The 27,645-nt window shown below is 46.0% G+C and overlaps 1 protein-coding gene across 6 annotated transcripts; it reads right to left on the minus strand.

Moving 5' to 3' along the window:
* Positions 1-3,343: 3,343 nt before the first annotated feature.
* On the minus strand, positions 3,344-24,603 carry ANKRD24 (ankyrin repeat domain 24). Of its 6 annotated transcripts, none has more exons than XR_007949564.1 (21): positions 23,840-24,603; positions 22,825-22,955; positions 16,603-16,691; positions 16,050-16,114; positions 15,729-15,786; positions 13,827-13,897; positions 13,494-13,600; positions 12,003-12,190; positions 11,509-11,537; positions 10,824-10,904; positions 10,554-10,661; positions 10,284-10,328; positions 10,019-10,117; positions 9,654-9,726; positions 8,114-8,131; positions 7,912-8,030; positions 5,730-7,373; positions 4,448-4,570; positions 4,265-4,330; positions 3,982-4,113; positions 3,344-3,787 (listed from the first exon to the last, which is right to left on the minus strand). XR_007949564.1 is itself a non-coding variant. In XM_051971928.1 (21 exons), the coding sequence occupies exons 1-20, from the start codon at positions 23,909-23,911 to the stop codon at positions 3,983-3,985; spliced, it is 3,249 nt and encodes a 1,082-aa protein (XP_051827888.1). In that variant the 5' UTR covers positions 23,912-24,603; the 3' UTR covers positions 3,344-3,787; position 3,982. The 6 variants fall into 6 exon arrangements, 5 of the variants coding, with proteins under 5 accessions (XP_051827888.1, XP_051827884.1, XP_051827885.1 ...); XM_051971928.1 differs by having other exon boundaries at positions 3,982-4,117; positions 5,802-7,373; XM_051971924.1 differs by having other exon boundaries at positions 3,982-4,117.
* Between the last annotated feature and the right edge of the window lie 3,042 nt (positions 24,604-27,645).

Below are 27,645 nucleotides of genomic sequence, written 5' to 3' on the forward strand. Positions count from 1 at the left end.
ATTTAATTTTTAGCTGTAAGAAAAACTAGTAGCTAACATCTGAATGTAACCTCCCAGACCTCATTCTTTCTGGGAGGCTAGAGCCATTTGGAATGACCAGATCCTCTTCTCCCCATTGAGTCAGGGGCTCGAGGCACCAGTGTACTAGTCAAAGAGATCAAGAACAGTTGCAGGCTGATCTCTCACTGGCTCAGTTTATTTTCTTAGGGAAACATGTGGAATCAGGATGGAAGATGAATACAGAATAGAGCTGAGAATCTTAGAAGCTGACACTTGGAAGGGACTTTAGTTCCAGATCAGCCTTCTCCCCCAGCTAAGTATCATCATAATTGAACAAAACTCAATCATAATTGAACAAAACTAAAATTTACAGATACAGACAAAAAGAAACAGTACCTAATTTCCCTTACTTCCCCAACTGGGAAGAGCCAAAAAACCCCGCTGGGGTTTTCAGGAGCATTGTCAACTGGGAAGCTGGACACTGATTCCTGGAGGACCTGAATCAGGACATCTCATGAGCAAGGTAGACATGGCTGAAGGGACCCAGATGGACAGGAAGAAATTATAGACCAAAGACTTTCAGAGCAACCTATGGACCTTAGTACACAGGATAGAAGGAACCTCCTCTGACGAAGACCACTGGCATTTCCATTTTTACTGCCCTGGCATTATGATAATTTGAGAAATACCATGACCAGATCTTCCCACATGAAAAAGGATTCCTTTCTCTCAATTCAGTGCTTCTTTTGTTTCTGTCAAAATTTTTAAATTTATCTTTTATAAAGATCTCATTGGTCCTGGCATGTTAAGGATAAGTATTTAACATATTTTGTCAGTGCCATTCATGCTATTTTTTTTTACTAACTTCTCATGGTTTCTATTAGGAGTGATAATAATCATTCCATCCTCCTAATGCTGTGAGTTTGCTGCTATTATCATACTCATTTTATAGATGAGGAAATAGCCCCAGGGAAAGAAGGAAACTCATCCAGAGTTACATAGAAATTAAGTGATTGGGACAGTATTCAAACTCAGGTCTTCCTCATTTTTATACCTTCTCTCTATCCACTGCAACACACACACACACACACACACACACACACACACACACACACACACACAAACAAATGCATCTGACTTTTGTGTTTTTCTTTTCTTTTGATAGGATTTGAATTCGGCTTCTTCTGACTCCAGGGCCATGTTCTATTCACTACTCCCTCTACCTGCCCCTGTGTTTTCGATTGCTTAAATAATTATTGCCTTTATTGCTTTGGGTTATATGTCACCTGCTAACAAAAATATTTTAACTGCTTTATTTCTTCAGAATTTAAAGATTCTGTAATTTCATCAGGAGTAGCTAGGTGGTGCTGCAGAGGATCGAGTGCCAGCCCTGTAGTAAGGAAGATTCATTTTCCCTAGTTTAAATATAATCTCAGACTCGTCCTAGCTATGTGATCCTGGACAAGTCATTTAACCCTGTTTGCCTCAGTTTCCTCATTTGTAAAATGAGCTGGAAAAGAAAATGACAAAGTACTCCATTATCTCTGCCAGGAAAATCCCAAATAGTTGTCCAACAAAGAGGTGTACACAACTGAAAAATGAACGACAAAAATTTCATCAGCCTTGAATGATACTTCCTTCCCAAGCAGCCACAGCTCTTTGGTAGGAAAGGAAATGGAATAAGCATTTGTACAGCACCTACTTGGTGCCAGGCATTGTGATAAGTAAATGCTATATAAATATTATTTCATTTGATCCCCATAGTAACCCTTATTATTCCTATTTTACAATTGAGGAATCTGAGGCACCAGTGTGTGACACAGTGATTTGTCTGGGGTCCCAAAGTTAGCAAGTTTCTAAGGCAATAGGAATAAGTGACTTGCTCAGGGTCACCAACTACCTTAATGCCCTCTTTGGCATGTGCTTTAGGAAGATTTTGGCAGCTGAACAGGTTGAAGTTGGGAGAGTCTGGAGACAAAATAACTAGCTGGAAGACTATTGTAAAGTCCAGGTGTGAGGGAATGAGGGCCAGTACCAGAGTGATGGCAGGGGCAGAGAGAAATGGGTGTAGATCAGAGACCCCGAACTGTGTAACTGGGAGGAAGGCGGTTCACTTAATATAATAGGGAAGTTAGAAAGAGTGGAGAGTTTGAGGGAAAAGAGTAGTTCAGTTTCGTGCATTTCTCAGATGACATCATTCACTCCTTATTTTCCCTCAAGATTCTCACTCTTTTTAAGTTGCTGCCTGCTCACACTCATCCAGTCTTCCCACTACCTTCTGGGTGACTCCCTCTTCAGTTTCTCAGACAGCAGTATTCTGTATATTAGCCATCTACCACAAAGGGCAAAGTGGAGATTAAAGAGTTGTGAGGGCTTTAAAGGTGCTTGGTTACTTCCTACAGGATTTTCAATCCCCTTTCCTATTTAATTTCAAGCCTAATTCACTGTCCACATGAACTTTCTCTTCCAGATCTACAACCTGAAGGACAAACTCCTTCCAAGCACATCATATTCTGTAAAATGATCCATCATATCATCATCATGAATTACTTTGAGAACTGCTATGATCCCAAAACTCACTATCTGGTAGCCATCATGGTAACGAGACTCTCTTAACTTATCTAACCTGATCTTCAGTCTATCACTGAACCTTTAAACCTTTTTAATTCAAGAGGGCTTTCCAGAGCTAATGTTATAACAACATCAATAACAATATTTACATAAAACCTTAAGATTTGCCAAGCTCTTTTCATTTTATCTCATTTGATTTTCATAATAATCCTGTAAAGTAGATGCTATTATTATCCTCATTTTATAGATGAAGAAGAGAAGGCAGAGAAAAGTTAAATAGGCCACATAGCTAGTAAGTTTCTAAAGGTAGAATTTGAACTCAGGCTTTCCTGTGACTTCAAGTTCAACACTATCTATCCTGCTCGTAGCCTTTGAAAATCTCTTCATTGTCAATACTTTTTTTATTTTTCTTGCTTCACTTATAAGTGAAGGATTCATGGGAGGGCAAAGGCAAAGGTGGTAGAGGATGAAAAAGCAAAAATGAATGGAAATTGGCCTTCTGAGAGAGAATACCCACATGGATGAGATCATATTGGACTATCAGCAGGTATTAATAAACTTTATAAGACTAGCAATGGCTGTCAACCTTGTTTGTTACTCATTTTTTTGCCCATCATGTTTCTTTACTGCTTGTAATACTAGCTCTTCAGACTTCTCATTTTACAGACAAGGAAACAGAAGAGCAGAAACAGGTTGTGACTGAGGTCATGGAGCTCAGGAGGAGCCCTCCTTTCCCTATCTCTTGACAGAAACCAGTCATATCACACTGCACTTTGTGAGTATAAATACGTTTATTGGTGTGCCTGAGGATGGGGAGGCTGTGGGCTGGAGGCCTGTCACAGGATTTAGGGGCTCTGGAAGCTGCCATCTCCTTGTGTGTGTGTGTGTTCAGGTAGCTTGGGGAAATGGGGCATTTGCGAGATGAGCCATAAAGGCAAGGGGCCCCCAAGTCCAGAGACTGCTGGTTTGGAGATTGTCCTGGGGATGGTGCCAGGTTCTACTGGGTGTGCCTTGGGCAGTGTCAGGGTCCAAAAGGTATGCTGTGTTTGAAGAGTGTCCCTGCAGTGATGCCAGGGTCCAGAAGGTGTGCCCTGGGCAGTGCCAGAATAAGGAGGGTGAGACTCGGGCCCCAGTCTTCTCATCGGCCCTGTGCCTGGAGCCGCTGCATCTGTAAGATCTGATTTAGGATTCGCTGGACATCTTCATCCATCTGACCCTGGGGTGGAGAAGATGTTACTACTGGGATAGGGAGAGGGTCAACTCTTCATCCTCACACGCTTTAGTGAGAGGGAACAAATGAAACAGCACCAACCTCCAGATGAAAGGAACAGCCCCACTTCCCCTTTATAATCCAGGGCATTTTGAAAAATAATGGCTCAGGGGATGGGCTTATTCTGGGAATTAACTCACCTTAGCAGTATCTTCTGATTACTGGATTGACAGGCTCCACCTGGCTTTTGGGATCCTCTGAGGCTTCTCTTACGACCCCGATACCCCAGCAATCCAAATGGTCTCTCCCCGGGTCAGACCATGAAGCCAGTCCTGGCTGGCAAGTTTCTCCCCTCAGAGTCCTCCACCTTCCTGGTCCCACAACTCCACAATTTAGGCATTAACCCACTTCTGCTTGCTACCAGCTCAGGCCCAGGGACCCTGCCCCATCTCCTGTATCCCAAGTTGGGGAGAGGAAACTGACCTGGATGGCATAAAGCAAATGGCTCCGATACAAGGCCACCACTGTGTTATGACATTTGTGTGTGTCCTGTATGGGAGACACAAGAAGGAATAAGAAAAAGGGGAGTCACCCTGGACTTCCCTCTCTTCTCCTCTCCATGCAGAGCCCAAGCCAGGCATCCCCAAACCCAGTATCTCTATTCACCTCCAGCTGCTGTTGCAATGTCTTCACCTGTCCCTGGAGGGTGGCCACCTCTGGAGAAGGAGCAACAGGCTGACCCTTGAGGGCCTCTTTGAGGTTAAAGACTTCTTTGGACAGCTCTGTGATCTGTGGAGGGGATGGGGAACTGATAACTGCAAAGCCCCATCTTTTCCAAGCCTAAATCCTTCCCCCCCTTCTCCACCCACCTTCTTCCCCCATCCCACCCAGGGCATGGCTAGGTAGGAAAGATGGCATTGCAAAAACGGCCCAAGAAGGAGGATCAGACTTTTATGACTTCTAGTCCTACTTCTGTCACTGACTCACTGCATGATCTAGAGCAAGCCATTTCCTCTCTCTGAGCCTGTTTCCTCTAAACTGGAGGCCCTATCAAGAAAATGTCTTCAAAATCGCTTTAAAAAGCTCCATTGGCTAAAATGTAGTACAATATTCTACACTCCAAGGGTCAGTTGTGGGGGCAGTAATTTTTAATTTTGCCCTTTGGTTTTCCTACAAAAGACCCCAGTCTCATCATTTAATGCCTAAATTTCATGCCCTCCCAAATACCCAGCCACAAAATTATGATGAAGCCTGGGATTCCTGGCTGTTGGTCAAAGGTTATAATCTTCAGAGGACCTTTGGCTCAGAGAGATAGATAATTTTCTGGGGGTGGTCTTTGGGGGGTCCTCAAGAGAAATGCAGGGGTTTTCCAGTTTCTACACCTTAATAAAATGACCTGCACAAAGTTACCTCAACCCAGAAAGTGACAAATCCAGCCCCTAAGGGCATTCTCTACCTTTGGCCACTCTTAACTCATCTTACAGTGTCTGGCGGGGACCACCATCCTATCTCCATTCCACCCCCCACTCCCAAATCCTCATCCCATCCCTCATCCCCTGAACACCACCCAATCCCCATTTTGCCCCCCACTTCCTTTCTGCCCAGTTCGTCCCCATCCCATCATTTCCCATGCGCCCACTGTCCACACATCGTTTCTTTCCACTGTTCTATCCACCTGCTCTCTCCTTTCATCTCCCCCTCCATTTCTTCCCCCACCTTCCTGCCCACCATCCTGTTTCTATTTCACACCCCACAGGACATCGTGGCCCAACTCTTCAATCTCACCCGTCCTTAAACTCTTTCCTAAGAATCTTTTATGCCTTTCTGAAACCACATCCCCAAGCCAGCGATCAGTCCACAAGGACGTGCTCCACTCCATCTCCTCCCCAATTCCATCTGTCCTCCCCCCTGCCCTCCTCCCGCCCCTCTGCCGACCCCACCCCCACACCTTCCTGTCCTTCTCCTTGGCCTTGTCCATGGCCTCCTGCGCTCGGCCCTGGGCCTGGCGCGCGCGCTCTACCTCGGCACGGAGGCCGCGCAGCTGCTGCTCGGCGGTGGCCAGCTGCGCTTCGGCCGCGTGCCGCTCGCTCTTCATGAAGAGCGCCTCGCGCTGCACCTGGAACACCTCGGCGCTCGTCTTCTCGTGCCGCCGCCCCAGCTCGTCCAGGCGCGCCGCCAGCTGCTCGGCCTCGGCGCGCAGGGCGCCCGCCACGCGCTCGTGCTCGGACCGCGCCACGCTGCCCGCCCGCTCACGCTCCAGCTCGGCCTGCAGCCGCGCCGCCTCCTTGCCCTTGACCACGAGTTCCTGCTCCAGCTCCTGCGCCCGGGCGCGGAGTTCCCGGGCCGCCACCTCGGAAGCCTCGCGCAGCTCGGCCAGGCCCCTCCGGGCCTCCTCGCACACGCTCTCCAGCTCGTGTGCCCGACTCTCGGCCGCCTCCCGCGCCCGGCCCAGCTCCTCCACGGTCTCCAGGTGCTGGCGTCGGGGCACGCACGTGGAGGCCAGCTGCTCCCGCAGGCTCTCCAGCTGCACCTCCGCCTCCCGCTGCTCGCGGGCCCCGCGCTCCAGCGCCTCCCGCAGCTCTCGGGCCTCGGTTTCCAGCCGCTGCTGCTCCCCTCGAGCCGTCTCCATCTCGGCCCGCAGCTGGTCCCTCTCTGCCTCCAGGGCTGAGGCCTGCTCAGCCCGGGCTTCTAGCTTCCGGAGCCTCTCGTCACGGTCCCTGAGGTCTTCACGGGCCTGCTCCAAAGCAGCCCTCAGCTGCGCTGAATCGCTGCCTCCGCTGCTCCCTCCCCCGCCGCTGCTGCCCCCGTCGCTGGCCGAACCCTCCGCCTCCCGCACCCGCTCTCGCAGTCGACCGGCCTCGGCCTCTGCGGCCTTGCACTTGCCCCTGGCAGCCTCGAGCTCCGCAGCCGCCTCCCGCTCCCGTTGCCGAAGGGTCTCCTCCAGAGCCCGGATTCGCGATTCCAGCTCCTCCTGCAGCTGCTCCGAGGCCTCAGCTGGGCTGGCCTTGGTCTTCTCATGGGCAGAAGGCCCTGGAATCTTGGGCTCTTCCGGGTCGGTGTCCGTGGCTGCCACGCCATCGTGGTCTGTGGCTGCCACCCCATCGTGGTCCATGGCCTCCACCCCATCGTGGTCTGTGGCCGCCACCCCATCGTGGTCCTCACCTGATACTGTGGCCGCAGCTGATGCTTCCTTCTCCACGTTGTTATTCTCTGTCACATTCATCTTCACTTCCTTTTCCTCCTCTTTTCCATTTACTGCATTCTCATTTGTTTCCGTCTCCTTCACTTCAATCTCATCCTTTTTTCCCTCCTTTACTCCCTCCTTTCCCCTGTCTTTTTGGGCTTCCACTTCATTCCTGTCCGCCTCCTTCTCCTTCCCCTTCCCTTGGGTCCCATCCTTCTTGACTTTCTCCTTTTCCAGGGCTCCCTGGGCCGAGTCTTCAGCTCCCCTCTGCTGCAAAGCCTGGAGAGCTTCTTCGTGCTGCCTTCGAACCTGCTCAAGCTCTGCCTTCAGAGTGTCATAGAGGAGGACTGGAACAAAGTCTGCGGAGGTCTCCAAGTCCATCTGGTCTTTCTCAAAGTTCTCCAGGATCTAATTTAAAAAATGAGTTTAGAGGAAATAGTCTGACATTTGCTCCTTAGGGAAGGGACTCAGGAAAGAGGTGGGATGTGAAAGGGGTCAGGGAAGGGAAAGGCTTCCCCTGCTATGGACCTTCACCTCCACACAGGACCCAGACGCCTGAAAATCTTAGAGAGAGCCCTGGTCTTAGAATTGGAAGTCTGGCTTCAGATCTTGGTCCCCCCATTTATTCACTGGGCTTCTTTTTCCTCATTTGTAAACTAGGCAGAAAATACTCCTCAAAGGGTTGTGTAGAAAAATCATAAAATTGAATCTTAACCTACTACAGAAGTGAGCTATTATTGATGGCACTTTAGAGGTGAAGTGTGAAGTTTAGACTAAATTATCTTCTTCCCACTGTTCTATTGCACATTTGGTGAATGTGGTAGTGAGTCCCATCTTGGCTTTATCTCTCACTAGGGGAGGGAGCTGGAAAGAGTGGGGATAGGGTGGGATTAAGGATAAGGAATACAGGCGCTGAAACATAGAATAGGATAAAGAAGGGTTGTACCTGGACCTTTTCCATTAATTCCTGGTTTTGTTTAGTAAGTGATGCTACTTGGTCCTGTAGAGAGGCTAGCAATTCCTGGGCAGCAGGGCTCAGCCCCTTGGACAGCAACCCATCGACCCCTGCAGAAGCATGTTTTTTAAAATCGCATTTCCTAGGAGCCCACGAAGAATTTGAGGGATCTTGAGATGAAAATCATCCTTACCTAGAAGGGGTTTACCACCTAGTAGGAAGAAAAATCAGCCCAACTAACACAAGGTGGAATGAAAGCCAAGGAGAGATCAGGACAAAATACTTTTGGAAAATGTGAAAGGAGCAAGAAATTGATGGGGGATGATGGAAATCAGGGCCTCCTGGAGAAAAAGACTTGAACTCAATCTTGAAGGAATATTTCAAAAGATAGAAAAGAGGAAGTGAATTGTTGGCTTCCGGATGACTTGCATATGTAGGAAGAGAGATGTCAGATCAAGATCAGGGAATTGTAAGTGGTCCAGTTTGGTTGACTCTGTGTGTGCACATGGGTGTGTAGGAGACTAGAAAGAAAGTATTGGAGCCCGATTTGGAGCATCTTTGATACTGAGCTGAGTCACCTGAACTGTATGCTAGAGGAAATATAGGTGGAACTTCAGCAAAAGATTGTGTGGTCAGACCTATGCTTGAGTGACTGGCAGTACATCAAAGATAGGTTAGAAAAATAAAAAGTTGCAGCCAAGGGGACCTTTTAGAAGGCCATTGCAATAATCCAGGTAAGAAAGGTGGAAGGAATAATGTGTATGGGAGTGGTAAACTAATGTGAGGAAAAATAAAGAGATGTGATTTACAAGATTCTTAATCTAAGGTCCATGGAAAGGTTTCAGGAGGTTTTTGAATTTGGATGGGAAAAAAATTACAATTTTATTTTTACTTTAACCTCTAGCTAAAATTTAGTATTTGTCTAATGGATTGAAAAAAATCCCGAGGAATCTATAGACTTCCCCAGACTGCCAGAGGGGCTCATGATGCAAAAAATAGTTAACTCTGCTTTAGAAGATTTGAAGTCCAGACTAGCCCAAGGTCATACAGAAAGCATGTAGCTGAGCAGTGAGCTTAACTTAGCTTCTCAGACTCCAAATTTAGTGCCCTTAGAAATATATCAAAGCTGCAGGAAGAGAAGTCTGACTAGTATTCAATTGTGGATGATGGGGAAGATAATGGAGCAGCCCAGAAAAATAGGGAGTGTGGCAGGAAGAGCCAGCTGTTCCACCATCCAGATTTGGGCTGGAGGTTCCTTATCTTGTTCTGCTCAAGGAAAAGAAGAGGCTGGCAGATCTCCAGGTTCTATATTCAGAGCCTGACTTGGAACCCTTAGTCTATCCTTTGAAGCAGGGCCTTAGTTAGAATGCAAGGGTTCCCTTGTATGGAATGGAGGGGAGGCTCCTTGATTAAGATGGCGGCAAGCCTTATAGGAGATGGGAGACAGTCTTAGCTAGGGTGGGGGTCAGGAGGCCTAGGTTCTAGTCTTGCCCCTCCTTCTAGATCTGCTAACTCACCTATATAATAAAGTTGGAGTTTCCTGTGGCCTCCCAGCTTTGATAGTATGTGTTCTAAGGTCTCATTCAGCTTTGAACTGCAGCACAGTTCACAGGTCTAGTTCAAAAGGGGCAGGATTGGGAGATGAAGGGGATAAAACCCTAGCTCACAGGGAATGAAATAGCATGACAAAGCTAAAGGAGTCCCCACCCCTTCCCCCCAGGCTGGCTCCAAACCTGGGTAGTCCAGCAAGTCTCCCTCTTCGTCCTGCAACGTGGCCACATCATAGCTGGTGTTCTCTTTGTCATTCTGAGAGGAAGCAGAGCCTGAGTCAGGGGCCCCCTCTTAATCTGCAAGTGGTCATCACTGGAACTCCCCATTTTTTCACCCTGCCCAGCCAGGGTGAAAACCTGTGGGTTCCTTAGTCTGTTCAGTCAGGGCAGAAAGGGATTTCTAACTTTTGGGGGCCCCATGTCATTTTTAACCCCTTGTAAGGGTCTACTCTCTGAGTTATTTGCAGGCATATATGTGGTCAGTGTGTATGTCTGTGTCTCCTTTTGTATCCGAGTGTGTCTGGGTGCCTCCTTTCCCTGCTCCCCACCTCCAGAAGGGACAGGCGACTCTGCAGACTCTCCACCTCACGGCCCAGACTTTCCTTCTCTTCCTGTTTCTCAGCCAACAGTTGCTGTAACTCTTGCACCTAGGGTGTGGGGAGCAGTTTGCATGACCTGCCTCTCTGGAGGTGGCTTTCGCCAACCACAGATAGCAGGGTGCAAAGGCTGCTTGAAAGGAAATGCCATCAGTGGGCCCCACAAGCCTGGCCTGACATCAGCATCCTGTGCCTCTCCCCCCACCCCCAGGCCAACCTGTCTCTCCAGGCTTTGTAGAGAGCTGTCTTCGGCTTCCTGGTGCTATGGGAGGGGAAGAGAAGAAGTGGACTGGTCAGAGCCTGTGGGGCCTCAGAACCCCTTATCAGCCTTCCCTCCCCTCTCCAAGGTAATGGCTTCTTCTGCAAGGCTCTGTCTCCTTCCCCCATGTTCCATATCTCTTTACCTCCCTCCAAATTAGGCCGTTCCCTCCCCGCTCCCCCAACACACATGAGCATAATCTGGAGGGCCCCTTCCCCCAGCTCTCGCCTCCTGCCTCCTCTTCTCTTTCCGCTGTTCCAGACCCCGGATCTTCTGGAGAAGCTGACCCCGCTCCTGTCTTAGCCGTACAATCTCCTCATAAGCCTCCCTGTCATCCTAGGGCAGTTGTTGGTTTTAGGCCTTGGACCATCAGATTTGCCTCTCACACTTTCAGATTGGGAGAGAGAAATGCACAAGGTGGGGTGCCCCTCCCAAGCCTGGACCTTCCATGTGAGCCCTCTCCCTCCACCCACCCCCATCCCCAAGGCATCTCCCTACCGGGACAGGAATGCTAGCAGGAGGGAGAGGAGCTTTCCTCTTCTTGGGGGCTGCTGCTCTTTCCCGACTGGACTGAGATGTCTATGCAGGGAAACACATGATGAGTGTAAAGGAATTGTCCTTCCAGCTCTACCACGCCCCTTCCCGTTTGTCTGAGCTAAAATCCTGATTCTGCCATTAATTTGCTTGAAAGTAACTTTTTTTTTTTTCTAGGACTCAGTAATTTAGTGCAATGTCAGAATTTCATTGGAGAGGAACTAGATTGAGCTTTGCAATACCTCGGCTGTTAGTCTACTGTCTCTACCAATCAAAAGTACAAAGGGCTAAATACAGGAAGAAAAGAGTTTTTCCATCAAATATTTAATTTCCAAACATGATATAGGTCTCATGTTCCCTAAGATGCTTCCTTGATTTCTCTAGTCCATATCGATCTCTGATCCCATGACCCAGATCTGAAAAGTCTAATTAAACCCTGCAATTCTGAAGCTGCATATGTTGCTGTTTGCCCCTGAATTCTATCTTCAACCAGATTGGGAGCTACCAAAGTATGGGGCCAGATTTGTTTCTCTGTCTCCCCAAGACTGAGAAGTTCCTAAAGGCAGGGCTAATCCTCAGACTCTATCTAACCCCTTCAGCCTAGCACACAACGCTGGATGTGACTCAGTAAAGACTTGGCGATTGATACCTGCGAAGACACTTCTGCTGACTCCTCTTCTGTAGCAGGTAGAGATAAGAGCAGTAGTTAATGTCCCAGATTAGAGACCCTGGTTCTCTGCCTTCCATCACCAGCTACAGAGAAGATACTGGGGGACTTGTCACCAAATCCAGGGGGGTTTGGTTTGATAGGAACAGGGTTGAGGCTAGGTGGGCCAAGAATTACCAGGGATGGGTCCAGGATAATTCATACCCCAGACACAGTTAACTTAGGGATAGATAGGAAGAACTTGTGAAAGCATTACTGTGAGTTGGGAATATGCAGATCATGAAATGCCCAAGTGGAGAAGTGCCTTAATATTGGTTAGATCAGGGGAGGAAAGAAGCCGTCTAAAAAGGGTGGGGGGGATGTGGTAAGAGATGCAAAACCACCTGAAGGTGGAGTAGGGTTGGGAAATGCAAGGAGGAAATCCCAAGGAAGGTGGGGCTCTGCCCACCTTGCACATCACCTCCATCTGCACATACCACTGGTCAGAACCTGGTTTTGTATGGCTTCCTGTAGGAGGTGCAGGATCAGGGCATCCCCTGATACGGCTCCATAATGTGCAGCATCCTGGCCCAAGGCATCCGTGAGCCCAGGCCGAGCACCTCCTTGGAGCAGCACTTCCACTGTCTCTGGGCTGGCTGCCTCACATGCCAACATCAGAGCTGTCCTGTGACAAAGTGGTATGAAATGGGAGCTGGGTGCCAAGATCCCCCTCCCTGGGTTTTCTTCCTTACTTCAATTCTGTGGTGCCCATTTTGGACTTCTCACTCCCTACCCCTGGCACAGAGAGAACCAAATTGTGAAGTATTCCTCTTTGAACCCTAAAAGAGAAGCAATTTGTTTGTAGTCAGAGAGCCCAGGTGTCCCATTGTTTGTCTATCCTGAAAACCAGACCCCAACAGAAAGCTGCTTCTGAACTATCCTGATTGATGTCAACTGGGTGGGTGATGCCCAAGGTGACAACTAATGCATGATAACCTATGGTAATGGAAGGAAGCTAGAGTCAGCCATTTTCAACTGATGTATATCTTTCAAATTGTGCTGGATAGGAAGGGAGAAGGTAAGTGGACTCCCAGATTCATGTGGAATGATGTTCTATGGAGGAAGATGCTACTTCTCTTTGGATTCCAAAGGGGCCAGCTTCTGGCTTGGAGAGGATCATGAGAGAAGCTTACTTTAATTGGACAGGTAATAATCCTGTTTCTATAGTGCTTGAATGTTTACAAAGAGCATTCTGTCTGTGTCAGCTCATATCTCCTCCTCCACTGGGCAATTTATTCTCTTGTCACAGTCTGTTCTCCAGGCCTGCAAGGCATTCCCACCTCCTCTTAGAATCTAGTAATATAATTCAGTAAACACTTATTAAAGCTCATCCTGGGCACTAAAATCTTTGGGAAACCCTTCCTGATCCTCTTGGATGTGAGTGCTCCCCTGTGCCTCCATAGCTCACTCATGTAGACACTTCTCTGCTTGTGTGGGATTGTCTGTACAGAAGGGAAAGTCCCTAAGGGCACAGACTGATTTGATCCCTAGTTTGATAAATGATCTTTTGATTGAATGTGGAGTGGGTTGTGCCTTATCTTGCGGATCCTAAGGCTCTCCTCTCCAAGCACAGGGCTCTTCCAAACGTAACCTTAGTTTTAATATTTTTGTACTTTCTACATCCTTGTGAGGAAATGACAGAAAATGGCCCAGCAGACCAGCACAGAAAGGAAATGGCAGAGTGTAATCAGATGCTAGAACTGTACCCTAAGGTGTGAGTGGCCACAGAAAAAGGGAAAAAGCATAGGGATCTGGTGTCCCCGAGCTCTTATTCCAGGACAAGAAGGTGTGAAGACATGTTTGTATTCGGTTGTCAGTGAAAAAAGTTAAGGAAGAGGAAACCTTTGGGAGGAGGAACTGGACCAGTTCCAAAAGTTTGTTGGTTCAGCTGAGGCCCAGGAACTTCGGTTTCCATGAAGCATACTCACCTACCCTGTTGGTCCCGGTCATTCACAGAAGCCCCGCGCTGCAGGAGGAGCCGGCACAGCTCTGGGTGGCACATCTGAGCTGCCAGGATGAGGGGGGTTGCGCCTGACTGGGAAGGGGTGTGAGGAGAGCAAGAGAAAGCATGAAACGAGATGCCTTGAGGGTAAAGGGAACTCCAGGTGGCCCTCGGCCTTTCCTACATCATTTGGAGGGGGGGGTGCCCCAACCCAAAATGAAGCCCTAAGAACATGGGCTCCCCTAAGACCAGTAAGAGAGGGATGCTGCCCAACTCAAGCTGGTATAAGGCATGCTTAGGGGCGACGAAGAAGGCTCACCCGGTCCCGGGGGTTCAGATGGGCTTTGAAGGAGCAAAGCAATTCAGAGCAGGCCAGGCAGCCACCAGCCGCTGCAGGGGGAAACAGAAAAGGATAGGGAGGGAGCCATCAGAGAGGGAGGAGAGAAATCAATTGAAAACAGGCTTTGGAACCTCGATTCTGATCCCCCTTTGATACTTAGTGTGAGTTTTTTTTTCTTTCTATAGGCCTCAGTTTCTCCATTTGCAAAAGGAGGGAGTTGTACTTGATGACCTCTGAAATATCCCTCAGCTTTAGAAAGAATGCCCTGGTTCTGATTGAGGCTTGAAATATTGAGATGTAAAAAATGAAGAGACTTTCTCAATGTAAAGAAAAGATATTACCCAGAAAGGGCTAGTAGTCTAGTGTATAAAGTTAGGGAGACCTGAGTTTAAATTCTGATTTAGATACTTGTTAGCTGCATTACCATGGATAAGTCACATAGCCCATCTCAGCCTTAGTTTTCTCATTTGTAAAATGGAGATGATAATAGCACCTACTCCCTAGAGTTATTGAGGCTTGGGTGAAATTACATATATATAAAACAATTTGCATACCTTAGAGTATTGTATAAATATTACCTTTCACTACATATTTACAGAAGTTACAGCTTCTACATTTATATCTCAAGCATTGGCTGTATCCAAGGTGACAGCCTCAATAGACTCCACTCTCTAAAGTCTTGTGCTTACTACCATCAGCCTCTGTATTTACTCATCCCTTATATTAAGATTTTTCAAAAGCAATTTCATATCTGTTTTCTCAACCCTTATGAGGAAGAGAATGTAGGTATTAACCTTGTTGAGAATGCCTCTGCTGCTACATCCTTGTGCTGTGGAGTGGAATCTGAGCTCTCAGAGGGTCACTGACTCCAGCCATCCTCACCCCCCCATTGACAGATGAGGAAACTGAGAGCTAGAGAAGCGGTCATTTGCCTGGGGTCACTTAAGCAACAAGTAGCAGGACTGAGACTCAAGTTCACATCCTCTGACTCCAAGCTCATTGTTCTTTCCACTGGCTCGGGTTGCCTACTCAAAGGTTATAGAAAAGGACTACAGTTTTTGATGGGTCATCATAATACAGTGGCCATTAACTGATTATTAGTATGCAGCTGCTGCCTTTTGGGAAAGACTTCAAGTACAGGTCATGTGCGTCTCTTGTCCAAGCCCCTTCCCAGCTAAGCCTACAGAGGCCAATCTACTAGAACATGGACAATGGGATCATTAAAAAAATTTTTTTAGTCACAGCATTGCATTAAGCTACTTACCAAGGAGACAGATGGCTGTAATCTGCATGTGGTAGAATTTGTGCCCACACTGATCATGGATCTTTAAAAATGCTAAAGTGCCAGTGGAGAAACTGAGAGGGATAACAACTTGCCTAAACCAGTAGTAGAACCCAGAATGTTTCTCCAGAAGACTGAACTAATTATCCTGGCCCTCATTTTTCATTTTTTTTCATTCTCAGTGACCCATTGTCACTAAGACAGTAATAAATTGATAAAATGACTTTTAATTTGTTAATATAAATTTATTAATAAAATACATTTTATAGTACTTTATAATTTACGGAGTACTTTCCCCACATAATATTGCAAGTTTTTTATTTTATTATCTAAGAAAAAGACTCTAAGAGGTACTTCCCCATGTTCACAGGCAGAGATAGAATTTGAATTCACATCTCTTGATGTGGCTGTTTTTTCACTATATTATGGTGTGAAACTAAACCATGACACTTGCTGTATAGGAGGTTCTAGGCCAAGAGGCAATGCTAGCTATAGAACTTCCATCAGGAGGAATGCAGTGGAGTTCAAGACACCCTATCAGGCTGGTACCTACACCTGAGAGGAGGCAAGGGAAGTCAGGATTCAGATTCAGTACTTACCTGCGTGATGGAGCGCAGTCCAGCCGCTGCTGTCCGCAGTGTCCACCACACAGGATGCCTAAGGTGAAGGAGGTGAAAAGTGTGGGAAGCCAGACCAGGAGGGATCTTGAGGTCCACGGCTGTTCCCTCCCACCTCTTCTCTTAGTGCCCCTACCTCCCTGTTAGGCCCTTGCTCCCTTGGGGGACAGTAGTCTACGTGTAGGATCCCTGATCTGACTAGAGAGTGTTAGAGTAGGATGCACCTTAGAACACAGAGAGCTGAGAGGGACCTTAGAGATTATCTAATACTGATGAAAAACGGAGGTCCAAAGAGAGGTGAACCTGCAGCAGTTGTTTCAAACACTGAGGGTGTCCATACTTTGCTGCCAGATGGAGGGCGTTGTAACCTGAAAGACAGAAAATCCATTGGGCCACCTATCAAGAGGCACCTGGGTAAGAACATTTTCTAAACTAGGAGAGGTCAGCCAAAATTAATCTGGTGACAAAAAGGTCGGTCTCACTGCCCATGCTGGATTAGCTGAGGCCTGGGTCAATCTGGCTTCTGGAACTAGAACTTTTGAGTTGGAGAGGAACCTTAGAGATCTAGACCAAATAATAGACTTCCATTTGACAAGTAATAGAGGTTTAGGGAGGGGAGGGGCTTACCCAAAGTCATCCGGTGAGTGTCAGTCACACCACTGAAGCCATTTCTTTGTGTCTCCCAAAAACCCTCTCCACTCTAACATGTTGCATCAATATAAACAGGCTCATAAGTCCCCATTTTATAGAGGAAGAAATTTCAGCATTCTGCCCTCCAGTCTGTGACAGGGCAGGTGCTCCTACTGCTCTTCCCTAGTCCTCACCTAGAGTCCCATCATGAAGGAAGGGTGTTTACCTGAACCGTCGGTGCTCATGGCATTGGCACCGTGGGCCAACATCACCTCCAGGCAGGCAGATGCCCCTCGCATAGCAGCCAAGTGGAACCTTGGATATAATACAACAACACAACAGACAATACAGTGCAACAATCCAGCCAGGACACAACCTAAAACAGAGGTCTAATGCTCTTCTGCTCAAGAAGTTTCGCTGACTCCCCGTTTTGCAGGATCAAAGAGGTAGAGCGGAAAGAGATCGTGGAGGTCTCTAACCCAACCTCTTCATTTACACATGAAGAAACCGAGCTGGAGAAAGTTTAAATGACTTACTCAAGAGGTAGTGGCTCAGGTCTGTTTGAACTTGGGTCCACTTACTCCAAATGGAGCTTTCTTTCCATAAAACCACACTGCTTTCCTCATGGATAAAATACAGACTCCTCAGGATGGCATTTACATCACAACTTGCTTCTAATCTCCTTTTCCAGCTCACTTTCCCATTATTCCCCTTCCCATGTCCTCTATATTCTATCTAAACTGTCTTATTTGCGGAAATCAGCATTCTACCTTCTGATTTGCACAGTTTGATTCACCATATCTGGTACGCACTTCCTCTTTTGTCAGGAAGCCTTTCTTCAAACCCCTCCTCATTATTGCTTTCTCCCCTCCACCTCCAAATTGGCTGAATGTAATCTCTCCAAAGGTGTCCATTTGTCTTTGCATTCCCAGAAATTAGCATTGAGCTTTGCATACAGTAGACCCTAAATAAATCCTCACTTAATTGAGTACCTATTGGGTGCAGAATCCGGTGCTGAAAACATTCAAAGAACATATATTCTCTGGCCTCAGAGAGTTTGTAGTCTCTGAAGATGTCACCAACAGTTATCATGCACAGTATTATATAAATGCATCAGTGAGAGACAGAAAGAAACACTACGTGAGGTCTGAGAGGAAAAAATTTTACTGACCGCAGCCAGGGGAAGAACAAACGGAGCAGAAACATTCTGAGTTTGTTATTGGGAGAGTTTGAGGTATTTTGGCCAAGGAATGGAATCCAAAGCTGAAAAGGTAAGAGCTTATTCAAGCGCTTACTTAAGAGGTTGAATCACTCAAAGTTTTTGAGCAGAGGAGTGAGATGATCAGATATGGGTTAAGAAAGACTAGTCTGATGGCAATAAAAAGGCTGAAAGGAGAGCAGCAGAAGCAAGACAATGACCAGGTGTTTATTGCAATAGTCTGTCTCCATGGGTAGTAAGGATGATCTGCATCAAGGTGGCCAGAGTATTCTGAAAGCATCATCCCTACCCACCAATGACAATAAAAATGTTCCTTTCCCAATTTCCCATTCCCTACTGCCCTTCCCTGTTAAGGAGGCCCAAAACTTCCTTAAGGGTGAGTTCCCAAATATCTCTTCCCCTCCTACCTGTCCAAAAATCCCTGGTATTGATTTGGCTTCTCAAACCCTACCACCTTCAACTCAATACAGCCAAAATGTGATCAACACTAAATTCAGAGTCCTAATCCTCTGCTTGGTATTTAAAGCCCTTCACCATCTGGTCCCTTTCTTCCTTTCCAGGCTTTCCCCACTTTTATGCATTCTATGTTTCAACTACAGTGACCTACTTTCAGTGCCTTGAACAAAACGCTCTTGTTGCCCCGACTCAATGGTTTTGTCCTGGGCAGGAGTACTTTCCCTCCAGGCTGCCTGGGTTTCCTTTAGACCTGACTGACATTCTTACCTTCTGCAGGAGGCCTTTCCAGGCCCAATCCCCGAACCTTGAGGTTACATGTTTCTTCTGACTACTTTCCATTGTATATATTTTGTATCTACATAGTTATTTACATCTGTCTCCTGCAGTGTTTCTCTTTCTTTATACCCTCCCTGCACTTAGTGGACTGCCTGGCACATGACAAATGCTTAATAGCATGTTTGCTAATCCTTATTAACTGACTGACTGAGCACAGTCTCTGCTCTCTGGGAACCCATCATTTTTAGGGGACCTAATGTACATAAGAAAACCGTGCCCCAGTCTAGAATATAGGTGCTCTAAGAGAGTTACAAAAAGCACAGAAAAAGAGGAAGGAGAGAATACTTTTGGCTGTGAAGATCCCTGAAAATATTCTAGAGGAGATGGTATGGGAGCTGATCCTCAAAGAACAAATGCCATTTCACAGAGTCATAGACTTAGAAGGAGCTTATAGTGATTAGTGGTCACAGGATTTAGCACTGGAAGAACATGTAGAAGTCCTCAGATTCGAGTTAATTTTATAGAAGAGGAAAATGAGACCCAGAGATGTCCTTAGACATACAAAAAGGAGTAGAGCTGAATGGAAATCAACCAGAGTCCGGACTGTACAACTCTCGGTGACACCATCATTCAGTCTGATGATTTCACTTGAGAGGATTCCACTCCAAAACCAGGGCAAAAAGCCCTGGATTTGGGACTTAGGACTTGAGGCTAAATCATTTATCTGTATGGCCTGATGCAAGTCACTGACTGTTAACAGAGAGATTAACCCTCTGGACCTCTGTTCCTTCATATATAAAAAGAGGGGTTTGGACCCAATGACTTCTTTAAGATTCCCTTCTAATTCTAGCCTTTGATTCAACGATCTTATGACAGGTGGGGAAACTGAGGTTTGGAGAAGATTGGCTCAGGATCAAGTATGGAAGACCTGTGTTCCTAAGCTCCGGACCCCACTCTACCATTCCATTCTGCTTAGGAGGAGAAGGGGGACTGGGCTTGTAACTGTAGAGACACTCCTAGATGTATCCTCCCTCAGAGCAGACACTGAGGCTCTCAGGGCTTGAAGTCTTCAAGAAAAGGCTGGATGATTACTCGTTTAGTGGTCAAATATTATGTTATTATGATATAAATTATTGTGGGGATTCCTTTATATTATTCTATAAATTATGGTGGGAATTCCTTTATATCTTAATATAGTGGGAATTCCTTTTGGATATGGATTGGACTAGATGGCTGCCAATTCTGGGGTGCTGTGAGGATGAGGTGAGGAGCACTGTGTTGAGGCTACCTCTCCCTGGGGCAGAAGAGTTAAAGGGACAGAGTGTCAACTATTCTGTCTAACCTGGGACTGTACACATTGATCTTTCCTTCTCAGGTCTAAGCTCAGCTCAATGGAAGCCATTAAGGGTGGAGAGATGGACATCAAGGGATTCTGGGCATAGAGCAAGCAATAGAAAGGAAGAGTGAAAGAGCAGTGTTCTCAGGAGGGAAAGTCTAGCTTGGGGCAGGTCGAACAAGGAGGAAGTGATTCTGAAGAGAGAATCTGAAGCCAGGTCGGGAGGGGCTTTCGAATGCCAGGATAGAGAATCTAGATTTTATCCTATAGGGAAGGGGGAGCTACTGAGCATTAGTGGTAGGAGAACCAATGATTGAAGCTCAAAGCTCCCCTTCTTCTCATGGATTCTTGACAACCCAGTGACTGCCCACTGCTCCCAGCTATCCAAAATTTTCCTCTATCACCACGGTTTAATAGACCAATTGGTTCTTACTAAAGCCTCTTGCTCTAGAATTCTCTTTCCATTTTACTCTCTATTCAGTCTATTTCTACCCTAACACCTTTAGCTACATCCTAGAAAGTCTGCATTATGATCCAATTGGTTTCTTCAGCAATGGAATGAATAATAAATAATACTAAGTGTTGGCATATACATAGATTAACTCATTTCATCCTTGTAAAATCCCAGAGGAATTAAATGGTATTGGCCACTCATTGAGATCACTTTAAAAAAAAAAAATTAGGCTGTTGAGATATTTGTTGAATTGCTAAAGATAGAGGAAAAGAAAACCGGGGACTTCCAATCCCTACCTTTAGAGTAAGGAATGGTTTAGCCAAAAATTTTAGGGGAAGATTTTCTAGAACAAAACTTCTTAAACTGTGAGCTGAGATCCCACATGGGGTTACGTAACTGAATTTGGAAATTGTGAAAATATGACATTATCTGCAAATGGTTGACTATTTTATGTGCTTAGAGTCACAAAAAGTTTAAGAAGCCTTGTTCTATAAGGCCCCAATGAAAATGAACAGATACTGCTTGGGAGCTGGGATGCTTCTAGTCCTTTCCTAGGCGTGCATCAACCCAGAGAAGCTAGGCTGCCACTTTGACCATCATAGAGATCTTGGGGTGTGGAACAGGAAATTTTGGGCCTTGAAAAGGAGGTATCTTTGGGAATAAACTTGGTATTGAGATGAATTATGCCCTTATTCTGGGTGACAGGGCACTACTGTCAGGCTCATTTGAACATTTTTCCTTGTCTTCCACTGTAGGCAAATAGAGAGACAGTATCTAGTGATAGCACAGAAGACTTTCTGATTGACTAAAAACAAGTTCAAGATTCTCATCCTATGAATTCATTCAGATTAAGGCCCAAAAAAGTCAGTCATAACTTGGTGTAGGGACAGTTCTGGTTTTAGAGGCTCTGTTCCTGGGTGGGTATGGGGCAAAACAGCTTATCTCCAGGGCCTAGGAGAATCACAAATCCTGAGTATCAAGGCTGAATGGTGGGAAAGCATACATATAAGACTGGTGTTCACTTCCTAATTCTCAGTAGTTGTGACCCAAGTCTTTTAATCTCCCTAATTTTAGTTTTTCTCTTCAAAAAAAAAAAATGGGACAAAAACTGTATTATTTGCCTCATGGAGTTGTTTGAAGGAAAGTGCTTTGAAATTGCTTATTATTATAAGCTAGGCCTTGAAAATTTTAGTTAAAGATTAATTTGATAAATAATAAGATATAATGGAAAGAGCCCTAGATCCAGGGTCAACACAGCTGAATTAAAACACAGGTTCAGCCAGTTACTCCTTGTATAAGATTCTATAGTAAGGTATTACTTAGTCTGTATCATCTTCTTTTCCCTTAAACATAATTTTATAAGTACACAATTCTCCACTACTACCAATGCACAACTTTACATCTTGTCTATAGTCAGCTAGATGTCCCAGTTAATTGAGTGCTGGATCTGGAATCAAGATTTAAATCCTGCCTCAGATTCTTACTGTGTGACCTTGAACAAATCACTTAAGTGTTCTCTGCCTTAGTTTCCTCATCTGTAAAATGGGAATGATAATAATAGCATCTACCTCTTATAATTGTTAAGAGGATAAAATGAGATAATACTTGTAAAATCACATTGCTAGGTATTATTATTATTGATTGTAGTGTATAGAAGAGGTTGAAGAAATGAACAGGCAGCTGGTGGCAGCTGCAAAAAAAAATAAATAAATAAATGGGAAAAGTCATTAGAGTTCTGATCTCTGAACCCAGGGAGTTAAGCACACTCAAGGCCAAGGACAATCACTTATCCTCTTTATAGTTCGGTTTCCTCATCTGTAAAATGGCAATAATAATAGTATCTACCCCACAGGATTGTTGTGAGGATCAAATGACATAATTACAAAGTACTTAGCATAATGCCTGGCATATAATAAGCACTGCATAAATATTAGCTATTATTATTATTAAACACCTACTATGAACTGGGCACTATGCCAGATGATGGGGCTACAAAAATAATAAATGAAATAGCCTTCGATGTCCAGGTGCCTACATTTTAACAGGGGAGACAAGAATACACATATATCTACACGTACATGTATACTATATATATATGTGTGTGTGTGTGTGTGTGTGTGTGTGTGTGTGTGTGTGTGTATATACACATATACACAAAATAAACATTTATAAATATACATATATACGAGTATATAAATATAAGTAGAATGAAGGCAAATAAATAAAAAGTAGCGATCTCCAAGATGTTTGACAAAGGAGGGCCCTAGAGGCTGAGGGGATGCTTGGAATGTAGTATTTGAACTCCCAGTAGAAGAGAGGAATTCTGGGAGGCTGGCGGGCAAGGGGGACACAGACATGGAGGTGAAGTGTCCACTTGAGGGAATGTGGAGCCAGCCAGTGTGGCTGGGCCACAGAGGGTGTGGAGTAAGTAGACTGGCATGGGAGGAAGGGCCCAGGTAACAAAGAGCTTTACATATTAAACATTTTTTTTTAAAGGAACAGAGGAAGCCAGTTCAGCTGGATTGAAAGGTGCATGAAGAGGAGAAGCCTGCCCTTGAATGCATTCATGAGTGAGGGAAGGAACTGAGGCCCCAGGGAAGCTGCTGTCATCCCCCTCATCCTAAGGCAGCATCCTTCCCAAGGATTCGGGACCTGCCTCCTGGCTTGCTTCATTGGCAGTCCCCCCGGGGCTGGGTGGGGCACTTACGAGGACTTGCCCTCCGGATCCAACTTGGTAGGAACCAGCCCTTTTCGGGCAATCAGGGCAGAGACTCGAGTGGCGTCATTACTCTCCACAGCCTGCATCAGCTTCTCGTCACTCCTTCCCCAGTCCTGGCTCTGCTGGGCAGCGGGAGATGGGGTTAGCGGGTGCTGGCTGGCCCCCTTCCTCCCCAGCTATCTCCCAGCTAGGTTCCTGTCTCAGCCTGAGCCTTGGGACCAGGTCAGGCTGGGATCTCCAAACACTACTTAGTCCCCTCTGCCCTTCATTTTTGCCCTTGCCTATGGGCAGGCATGGAAGAAGGCAGCCTCAGGCAGGGCACCTGAAACCCCCAGCTAGCTCAGCTCTCTCCCTTTCCCTGTCTACCCACCACAGGGTGCCTGCCAACTTGCCTGGTGCCAGCCTCTCGCTGTGGGCCTCGGGATCAGGCATCGGCCACAGGGGGGGCAGGTGCCAAGGTCGGCTGGGCTCAGCCATAGCTGTGAGCGGGGGTGGGGTTTGGGAAGGGCAGTCCTGGACTGGGACACATCCTCCTGAAACCCATCTCTCAAAACCCCTCCCCCAATTCAGTCCCCCAGCCCATTTTCACCAACTTTAACTCTAAATTTGTTCCCCTCCACATTATGTTCTTCAACCTCTCCCCAACTCTATCCCTAACCTTCCACAGAAACCTAAAACTCTCTAACAATCCCAAAGCCCGTCTTTCTAAATCTCAGCTCACGCTAGTGCATATCCACCCATTCTATCTCTCTGAATCTTTTGCTATCCCCCAAATCCCCCTTCCAACGCTAACCCCTATAAACTTCTCTCTCCCATCCCGAGGAGCTTCTTTCAAACTCCGACTCCCACCCCCACCAACCAAAAGAAAACAACCCGAACTATTCTAAGGGGCTGAGAAGATCCCGTGCGGGGCCAGAGCCCAGGTGCGGGGAGGGGTGAGCCAGCAGCCCCCCAACCACTGCCACCTCTGTCCCATCCTTCCCTGCCCCTGCCCCGCTCCTACCGAGAAGGAGGCGGTGGCGCAGAGACAGATCTGCTTCATCACGTCCAAGGCGAGCTCCGGGGCTGCGGCCATTCGGGGCTTGGGGCCAGAGAAGCTTAGGGCTTGGGGCTCAGGGCTCGGGGCGGTGCTGCCCGAATACGGGACGGGAGCCCAGCGAGCCTCATCCCCCGGGACCCGAGGGCCCCTGCTCCTTCTCTTGCTTCTCCCGCCCCTCCTCGGCTCCCGCCGGTCACACTGCAGCTCCCTAACCTCCCAGCCTCCCGCAGCCCCGCCTCAACTCCCCCCTCACCCCAACACCCGCCCCGGCCCAGTCCCCTTGCCCTGCCACCCCCAGCCCCTTTTCCAAGATCTTCCCCTTAATCTCCATCACCCGGTCCCCTTCTCTCCTTAAGCGTCTTTTCTCCCATGACTCCCTCCCTCTTTCCTCTATTCTCCCCAACCTTCCCCCATTAATGCTCTCATCCTTACCCCTCCCTCGCCCCCCACCACTGGCCAAGCCCTTCCTAGTGGGATGGGAGGGGTAGAGGTCTTGGTCAGCTCTCCCGATTTCTTCAGGGAAAGGTCTCGAGAAAAGAACAGGGCAGAACTCCTCCAACTTATTATTTTTTAAAAGCCTGGAGGTTCCTGGACATAAATTGTGCAAGTAATTTATCACACTTCACTAGGCAAAGGGCTTGTGCCTACCACTGCCCAACCTCCCTTCTATTCTCTCTCTTTGCCATTCTCCCTCCATTTCCTTCTTGCTCCTCTTTCATCCCCCTCACTAACCCCTAGAATAAGACTAAAGTATTTATTTAAATAGCAGTGTTAAAATTGTATTTTTAAAATAGTAGTATTAAAATAGTATTTTAAAATACTAAAGTATTTTAAAGTTTGTTGGGTATGCTGAACGTTTTGTTTCATGTCCCTATGAGAAAATGTTTTGTAACCATCAAGTGTCTTCCTGTCTCTAAATTTAAATTTCATGATCTCTAAGTCGTTTCCAACTCTAATTGTCTATGTTTTAAGATTTTTCCAGCTGTGACATTCTTTTTTCAAAAGTCATTTCCTGCTCCTTAAACTCTGACATTCACAAAAATAGAATCCTAGAACTAGAAGGGACCTCAGATCATAGTTCAATCATCCTTGAATATTATCATTAACTTATTATCATTCAACTATCATTATTATTGTCATCACCTGTACCACTATTATCAGTACCCATCACTGTCATAATCTGCACCATGTCTTCCTCATCACTACCACCAGTGTTGCCGGGATCATGCAAAGTTCTTTACATATTATCTAATTTGATACCTCCAGTGCTCTTCCAAAACACCCTCTTTTCCCTTTTGCAGAGATACATTTTTTTTTTAGCATTTTTTCACATAAATGGAGTTGAAATCTACTTCTTTACAACTTCCATCTGCTGCACCTAGACTGTCCTCTAAATTGAAGCAAAATAATCTAATCTTTCCTCTACCCGACTAGTTTTCAAATAGCTAAAGAGTGTTATGATATCTGGTCAGAATCCCACTTTTTCGCCTGGTATTTTAAGGTTCCCGAATGTTCTTTTCTGTCCCCCTCCCTAGCCCTTGTCAGCATCCTTGCAGCTTTTTATGTGATTATAGGTCACATTTCTTTAGGAAAATGGAATAGACCTATGATTTCAATGGTATAGGTGCATTCCTAATCTTCCAGACCAAGTACCTTCTTTATTGTAACTTAGAGCCAGGAGCCCTGAATCCAGTGTGTCAGAGGTGAGATTAGAACCTAGGTCTTTTTAGCTTGGAGACCAGTTCGCTCTACTTTTCAACTGCCTTTCTAGAAATCCTCGTATATTCATTATCTCATTTGATCATCACAACAACCTTGTATGTGAACCAATAATTAACATTAACCCCATTTCACAGATGAGAAAACGGAAGCCAAGGATCACATTCTCCTTTCCCACTCCTTATGCCTTTTTTTGTTTCAGCCTTGTCCATGTCTTCCTAAGACTGCGCATACTTCGGAGTTCCCCTTGTTTGGAATAAACTCCTTTTAGTCTTTCTAAATCCTCTTCAGCCTTCCAGACTCCAGTCAAACCTCACCTTCTTCAAGGAAATTTCCTTGATCATTCAGATTCTACACTTATCCATCCCCCAAATTCCTATTGTACTTCAAGTCTCTGTCATCCAAACTTCACATTTAACTATCTATGAAGGTGAAATTTATTTCTCCATCTTGACTGTGAGCTTCCCAATGGCAAAGACCCTGACTTTTCTTCATTACTGTCTTATAGTGTACCCTCAACTCAGCTCTAATCCCAAAGAAAGTAATGATAAAAAGAAAGAGAAAGTAAGGACAGGAAGAATGTAGGATGTTCAGTTTTCTGGATGGACATTTATCAGTAGGGTGAAAAAGTAGGGTCAAAAGAACAAAAAGGGGAAAACCAGGGGCTCTGTAAATTAATTTGTCTGAGGGCCATCCTTGTTGCAAAGGGAGCTCAGTTCATCATTAACAAGTGTTTCCTCAAACTGACTAAACAAATTATGATACATGAATTAAATGGAAAATTGTTTTGCTATAAAATGATGAACTGACAGAATAACCATGGATGTGGATGAACTGACACAAAGTGAAATTATTGAAACCAGAGAAACAATATACACAATGACAGAAACAACAGAAATGGAAAGAATAATAAGCACAAAATCAAAATTAAATGTTGCAAAATTATAAAGAGGGATGACATTCTGGACTTGAGAGAAAGGACATGATCAAAGGCAAGAAGAACAAAATGAACTTAATAGATGCAGGGAATGATAGGAAAAGCCAGATAAAAAGGAGACCCTACTTTTCCCAGGAGAGAGATCCCCACCAGCCGGCGCCCAACCCAGCGCCTGGGTAATTAGTCATAGGATAAATGTTCTCTGATAAAGATAATGAGATTGGACACCAAACCCCCTGCCCCAAGCCGTCACCCCTAGAGCAGCTGCAGTCACCCATCCTGACTGGTATCTGGTTCCCTCCTCTGGGATGCTTAATGCAGAGCAAACCTGACTCCCTTTGTCACAGAAACAAGAGAGGCAGGAGAGCAGGTGCATCGAGGATAGGGATGAAGTGGGATCTTAGCCTAAGGAGGTATCTGAAGGAGCCAGCTTCATCCCATTCTTCCCCATAAGCACAGGGCACCCCAGCTAGCAAGCTTGATGCCTCTGAACCCAGTCTCCATGATCGCAACACAGCTCTGGCTTTCTTCTTCCTTTTTCTTTTCTGCTCTCTTCCCTGCCCTCCTCCATATAGCTTTTCAGCCAGTCAATCAACATTTATTAAGCATCTACAGTGTATCAGGCGCTAGGTTAAGCCCTGGGTATGCAAAAATGGTAAATGATAGTCTGTGTTCTTGAAGAGCTCACTATTTATTGGAGGAGATGATACAAGCAACTGTATGCTATCTATATTCAGGAAAAATAGGAAATAAATATGGAAAACACAAGAATTAAGAGGAATCATAAGAAGTTAATAATAGAAAGTGGAATTTTAATGGACACTTGAAGAAAGCCAGAGAAATCAAGAGGTAGTGATGAGGTGGGAGAGAATTATAGGCATAGGAATGACCAGTGAAAATGCCTAGAAGAGAATGTAGTGATTTGTGTGAGGGATAGTGAGAAGGTCAGAGTCATGGGACTAAAAGAGTGAATTCAGGGTATAGGGTTCAGCAAAGTGTAAGAAGACTAGAAAGAAGGGGGGAGCAGATCATGAAGCACTTTGAATGACAAACAGAAGGTTTTATATTTCACCCTGGGAACCACTGAAGATTATTGAATAGGAGAGGTGACATG

The sequence above is a fragment of the Antechinus flavipes genome, chromosome 1 (genome assembly GCF_016432865.1).
Source record: "Antechinus flavipes isolate AdamAnt ecotype Samford, QLD, Australia chromosome 1, AdamAnt_v2, whole genome shotgun sequence".
Classification (NCBI taxonomy): domain Eukaryota; kingdom Metazoa; phylum Chordata; class Mammalia; order Dasyuromorphia; family Dasyuridae; genus Antechinus; species Antechinus flavipes.

What these genes read in the sequence shown, in the direction of transcription:
- ANKRD24 (XM_051971924.1), bottom strand. Translation starts at nt 23,911, where the DNA reads ATGGCCGCAGCCCCGGAGCTCGCCTTGGACGTGATGAAGCAGATCTGT. An exon ending in CTGCTAGCATTCCTGTCCCG is followed by an intron (nt 10,662 to 10,823) that starts GTAGGGAGATGC and finishes CAACTGCCCTAG; the next exon opens with GATGACAGGGAGGCTTATGA. An exon ending in CATTGCAACAGCAGCTGGAG is followed by an intron (nt 4,331 to 4,447) that starts GTGAATAGAGAT and finishes TCTCCCATACAG; the next exon opens with GACACACACAAATGTCATAA.